The following is a 6,443-nucleotide window of genomic DNA, read 5'->3' as shown; positions in this document are numbered from 1 at the left end:
TCCCATTTAAGTTTGAAACTTAATTATTAATAAATAGATTTAAATTCTTAGTTAATTAACACATAGATCAAGATAATTAATATAATTAGTGAATGCATTAATTGACATTTAAATATAATAACTAAACTATATACGACTATAAATAAAACAATGAATTCACATAGAGTCAATAGGGCTAGTATTAGATTCAGTTTCACTTTGTCTCTGACGCCGATGAAAAGAACACATGTACAAAAAGGAAACCTTGTCTTGTGTGGTGAATGACATAAAACGTTAACACACTCCTTTTTTTTAATTAAAATTCATATCGCCACATAGACTTGTAAGGGGCTTTTATTTGGGATCATGTCTAAGAAAGATTAACAAGATGTTGGTTTACCTTACATTTAAACTTCTGCATATCAGTACAGTCAAGGAAGCTGGTAGCACGAACGGAATTCCAAAGTCTAGCTGCTCGGGGGAAGATACTATTTGCGTAAAAAGCAGTCTGGCATTTAGGGACCTAGACCGTGAATGGTGTGTGATTTTGTTGCTAAGCGGGTTTGTTGGGGATGTATATGTCGAGGGGGAACAAGTGCAACGAGTTTGTCAGATCAAATTTCACTAAAATACTTGTAAACCAGGCATGGAGATGCAACATTGCGCCGATGGGACAACGGTTGGAGCTTAGTTTACAAAGTGGAACCCATTAGATTGAAAAATATATTTTGGATCCTATCCGAGAGAGAGAGAGAGAGAGAGAGAGAGAGAGAGAGAGAGAGAGAGAGAGAGAGAGACTAGTGAGAGATGCACCAAACCCAGATGTGGCAACAATACACCATATAAAACTATTTTGTCGGATTATCAAAATGAAGTCCAAATAAAAATTCGTCTGACATACTGATACTTGATTCGAAATAGCATGTAACATATTCACAGCAAAACACTCGTCTAACTATAACCACAACAAAGAAGGTTCTTTTTTCTCCATCTTTACAAAAATACAAACGTAACTTCTATGAACAAAGTTTCTTTCCTAGAGCATCCCATCTGTGGAACCAGAAACTACGAGATTGTTTCCCAGCCCACTATAATATTATTATCTTCAAGTCTAATGTAAACAAATACTTGAGGAATCGTCCATTTAGAAAATCAATTCCTCTTAAGTAATTCACTGCCGATTCTACCCATCTTTCCGGCCCTCTCATGTTCGCGATCATCGACTGACTGACGACCATCTTTAATCCTCACCCCCAAGTGTCTTTCTGGCCTTCATAAGCGGTGTGCCTAGTGGCAAAACAGTAAAATGCAATATCTTATGTAAAGAGACAGGTAGAATTAATTTACATTCACACAGTCTGAATGATTGCCTGAGACGATCTTGAACCTGGATATAGCAGTGATCGTAACGACCACCTCGAAAATCAAATAAAAATAAAATAATTACTATTTGGCTATATTTCTATTCATGGACACCAATTTTAAATATTATTTTAAAACTTTTCGAAAATTAAAATTTCCATGTTTTCTATTCTATAACAGTTTTATACTTTTATTTTGCTAGTTATTCTCATCGGAAGTTTTTTATATATTATATTTTTGTTTTATGAACAATAAACTTTTCCCCTCCTTTATATATATATATATATATATATATATATATATATATATATATATATATACAAGTTTTTATTAATCACCATTTCTATTATATACATATATATACTAGTAGAAATGATAATTAATAAAAACTTTTTTATATATATATATATATATATATATACAAGTTTAATGATTAAAGTTAAATACTGTAAATCAAAATATATATACATATATTTAAGTTAAGAATTTATTGTTTGAAACAAGGAATATATAGAGAACAATTATGTTTATTTCCTTAATCCATGTATTTTCGATAATGGCTCATATCATCAGATATATGTTTATATATTTTGATTTACAGAATTTAACTTTAATGTTTGAACTTATATATTGCTCTATTTTTTTTAGATATTGAGCTTTACCGTTTTGGCTAGGGTCACCCTGAAAGTATTACCTCAATGTAATATCTGAGAGGATAATTCACTTGATCTCTAATCTGTAACTTATCTTATTTATCTTATATATATATATATATATATATATATATATATATATATATATATATATATATATGTATATATATATACATATATGCGAAGATGTATAAAAAAGAATACGAAAAGTGTAAAAGTTTATAACTTTTCTTTATTCGTTTTGTATTGGTGATGTGCAGGAATACGAAATATTATTATAAAGAAATCAAAAAAATATTTTTACATGTACATATTTTCAACCGATCCTTCAGTCTTCATCCGTATAGTAAATATATATATAAATTTACAGCTTTTATATTTAAATTTCATTAAGAAATATAATTTTTAAAAATATTATTATTTGAACAAAGAATACGATATTCAAAGTAATTTCTTTAATTCATAGATTTTTGATGTAGGCTCATCTCCTCAGAGGAAAATCATTATTTCGCTATCAAGCACATACATAGTGGATATTATAAAGACTAAATCTTTTGAAGGGACATAGAGAAAGAGAATACGGGTTGAAACAAAAAAGAATATGAGATTTTGGTATTTTGTTCAAATGATGAATTTTTGTTTTGGAAAATTATAATTTTTTTAATAAAATTTAAATATAAAAAAAAATGTAAATTTTAATTTTTATATTAAGCAATTTTATTGGGATTGTCTTATATAAAATGATTACCTCCTCCCTAATATTTTGTAATATATTTGATACCATAAGATTCATTAATCTGTGATTTAATTTATCTCATTATCCTTATATATATATATATATATATATATATATATATATATATATATATATATATATATATATATATATATAAAGTTAGAAAAGCATTTCATCCAAGGCATGAAAATTGTTAAAAAAATGTTTTTACTATAGGCTTTAAAAATAAAGGTACAAGGTTCAATTTTAAACTTTGTCAACTAGGCTCCAACCCCTGTCCCATCGCTGCAATGTTACATCCCGGTGTCTGTTTAATAAGTATTTTAATGGAATGTACTCTAATGAACTCCTCACAGTTGTGCTCCCTCAATGTACATATCTCCGACAAACTTGTTTTGCAACAAAATCATACCTAGCCTTTTATGTCCAAGTGGTGATATGCTTCTTTTGAGGTGAAGGCGAGTAAAAAAAAAGAACAATTTATGTATGTGAGTACTCACTCACATCAGAGAGAGAATACATATTTTTGTTTTCAAGATTTTCAAGGAGACTTGATTTCAAATATTTATGTTATATCTCCCTCTTTTGGAAAAAGGGCACGATTATGAATATCTCCAATATCAAATACTCCTTATACACTGTAAATTTACTTTATGTATGAAAACCAAAGAGGGGAGGTATAACATATGAGAAACATTTGGAATCAAGTCTCGCTTTGCTGTTATTTCAGATCATTTGAAACCATAGCGGCAAGTTTTAGTCTCTCCTCCATCAAAACCAGGGATTTTGAGGTTATCGATTATAAAAATATAATATAGATAATATATACAAGTTAGAAAAGCATTTTATCCAAGGCATGAAAATTGTTAAACAAAATGTTTTTACTATAGGCTTTGAAGATAAATTTCAAATTGAATCTTGTACCTTTATTTTTAAAGTGCACTTTTATAAATTTTACAAAGTAAGGTATAAAAATTTAATTTAAATTGAATCAAAAAATTACCTTGGATTTATTTTATGTAATGTACATTCTGTTGCACTTTTAAAAAAATCATTGAAAATTTTATAGCTATATCATTAATTGCTAGATGAAAGTTAATGTTTTTAAATTGCAACAAAATGTACACCCAAATGACAAAACAGTGGCACACCCTGGACTACGTTCTGACCAGAGTCAGACACCGAGGAGACTCCACATCACGCGATCCATGCCTGTGGCGGATGACTGTTGGACGGATCACAGACTCCTGATCTCCCGACTTTCCATGACGATCATTCGACCACCCAAAAGGACACCCAATAGCGTACCAAACCGACGTTTTAACTGTAGCAAGCTCCGCAACTCACAGCTGGCGCAGAATTTTAGGGAGGCCTGTGAACGATACCTCGCAGAGCCCGTGAGTCAGGCGACAGTAGAGCACCAATGGACCACCCTCAGAGACACAGAGAAGGTACTGGGTCACACCACCAAGAAAAGGCAGGACTGGTTTGATGAGAATGACGCCACCATCTCTCGTCTTATTGAAGCAAAACGTCAAGTACGACTGATTTCAGAGAACCAACCTACAGCTGCCAACAAACGTGCTTACAAGCTAGCTGTAGCAGACTGCCAAAGAGGGATTCGTGAAGCCCAGAACATTTGGTGGCAGAGAAAAGCTGCCGGGATCCGGCACTTCGCTGACCAACGTGACCTGCGCAGTTTCTATGCAGCAACGAATGACGCAAATGGGACCACGACTATCTTTGACCGTGAGGGCATCCTGGAAAGATGGAGGTGTCACTTTAAGAACCTCCTTAATGATCACACCAGATGATCTCTTGAGAATGACCCCACAGCATCTCGTCCGTTTCTAGATGGCACTCCCACCCTCCATCCAGGACTTCAACAGGGCCCTGAAACGTCTGAAGCCCGGTAAGTCCTCAGGGACAGATAACATCCTGCTGGAGCTCCTCACTCACGGTGGCCCCGAGATGAGAAATCGCTTGATTCTCCTAATTCTAAAAATAATGGAGACCAAGACTCTCCCAAGCGACTTTCATGATGCTAATATCATTACTATCTTCAAGAAGGGTGACAGGGAGAACTGTAACAACTACTGGGGAATATCACTGCTTAGCATCGCGAGTAAGATTTTCGCTCGGATTCTCCTTGACGGCCTGCTCATCCTCGCAGAGGACGTCCTGCCAGAGACCCAGTGTGGGTTTCGAACTTCCCGGGGGACAGTGGTCATGATTTTCTGTGTAAGGTAAGAAAAAGATTTTCTATGTAAGGAGAAAAGCCTTGAACAGCAACAGGCCATGATGTTTGTCTTTTGCGACCATGATGTTCGTTTTTTGGGACCTTAAAAAGGCTTTTGATAAAGTGCCACAACCCCCATGTAGGCTGTCCTCGCGAGATATGGTTGTCCACCCGACTTTGTTGAACTGGTGCGTGCCCTCCATGACGGAATTCTTGGAAGAGTTTGTCATCAGAACTCTCTTTCAGACCTATTCCCCATCAACGGTGGTCTGAAGCAGGGGTGTGTTTTGGCTCCAACGTGTTTCTCACTGTACATCTCGGCAATGCTCAGCGAGATTCCACCCGACATACCCTCAATTGGCCTGCAATTTCGCTTGGACGGAGGAATTTTCAACCTCGCACGACTCCGTGCCAAAACCAAAACCACCTTCTGCGAAGTGCGAGAACTACAATATGCTGACGACAGCGCCACTCCAGATCAGACGGCAGAGGACCTGCAGTCGTTAGCAGACGCATATAGCTCTGCATATGAAAGGTTTGGGATGCAGGTCAACACGGACAAGACCAAGACCCTCGTCCAACATCCGCCAGGACAGACTCTCCCAGCCCTTAATATCGAAATTAAAAACCAACCACTAGAGGAGGTAGATCAATTCTCTTATCTTGGAAGCATTTTAACATCTACTCCTACATGCAAGAAGGACGTGAACAGAATAATGGCAGCCCATTCCGTGTTTGGACGACTCAACTGCCGCGCATTTAACAACCACGCACTTATGATGAACACGAAGATAATGGTGTTCCGAGCAGTTGTCCTCTCCATGCTCCTGTACGCTTGTGAAACGTGGACACTATATAGAAGTGAAATAAAACATCTGGAACGCTTCCAACAAACAAAATTAAGGCAAATTATGAAAATATCCAGGAAGAGGCATACCTCCAACTCCGAGGTACTGGAACGTGCCAAAATGACAAGTGTTGAGGTCACTATTATCCGGTACCGCTTCCGCTGGACACACCACGTCCACAGAATGCAAAATTCAAGGTTTCCCAAGAGAATGATGTACGGAGAACTGGCAAAAGGAACCAGACCACGAGGAGTACCAAAAAATGCGCTACAAAGACCAGCTGAATCGCACTCTGGCAGCAACTGACATCGACCACTCCTCGTGGGAAGACGCTACCAGGGACAGGAAGGCGTGGAGGAACGCTGTACACTGTGGCAGAGCTTACTTTTGAGGAGAAAAGGAGAAGAAGGGAAGCGGCTGGGAGAAGAAGGAGCAGGGAGCGGGAGCAAACCCATCTCCCTCCCCTCCCCTGTGAGCACTGTCTGCGACTATTCTGCCACAGAATCGGACTATACAGCCATGTATCACATAGGCACTCACCTACCTGACGACAGGGCCCAATGCTCGGATACGAGTAGGAGCCGACGACGATATATATATATATATATATATATATATATATATAT

General features: G+C 36.7%; 2 protein-coding genes across 2 annotated transcripts; both read left to right on the top strand.

The window, feature by feature from the left end:
- The first annotated feature begins 4,584 nt into the window (after positions 1–4,584).
- On the top strand, positions 4,585–4,980 carry LOC145243702 (uncharacterized). The gene has a single exon (XM_080106758.1). It carries the CDS (start codon positions 4,585–4,587, stop codon positions 4,978–4,980), a length of 396 nt encoding a protein of 131 aa, XP_079962884.1.
- Positions 4,981–5,292: 312 nt separating this feature from the next.
- LOC145243701 (uncharacterized) lies at positions 5,293–6,123 on the top strand. The gene has a single exon (XM_080106757.1). It carries the CDS (start codon positions 5,293–5,295, stop codon positions 6,121–6,123), a length of 831 nt encoding a protein of 276 aa, XP_079962883.1.
- The last annotated feature ends 320 nt before the right edge of the window (positions 6,124–6,443 follow it).

The sequence above is a fragment of the Euprymna scolopes genome, chromosome 22, assembly GCF_053919585.1.
Source record: "Euprymna scolopes isolate OS-2025 chromosome 22, ASM5391958v1, whole genome shotgun sequence".
Taxonomy (NCBI): domain Eukaryota; kingdom Metazoa; phylum Mollusca; class Cephalopoda; order Sepiida; family Sepiolidae; genus Euprymna; species Euprymna scolopes.
The sequence above is the reverse complement of the archived record's forward strand: the minus strand, read 5'-3'. Positions and strand labels throughout refer to the sequence as shown.

Excerpts from the sequence above, each read along its gene's own strand:
- LOC145243701 (XM_080106757.1), top strand. The coding sequence starts at position 5,293 with ATGCTCAGCGAGATTCCACCCGACATACCCTCAATTGGCCTGCAATTT.
- LOC145243702 (XM_080106758.1), top strand. The coding sequence starts at position 4,585 with ATGGCACTCCCACCCTCCATCCAGGACTTCAACAGGGCCCTGAAACGT.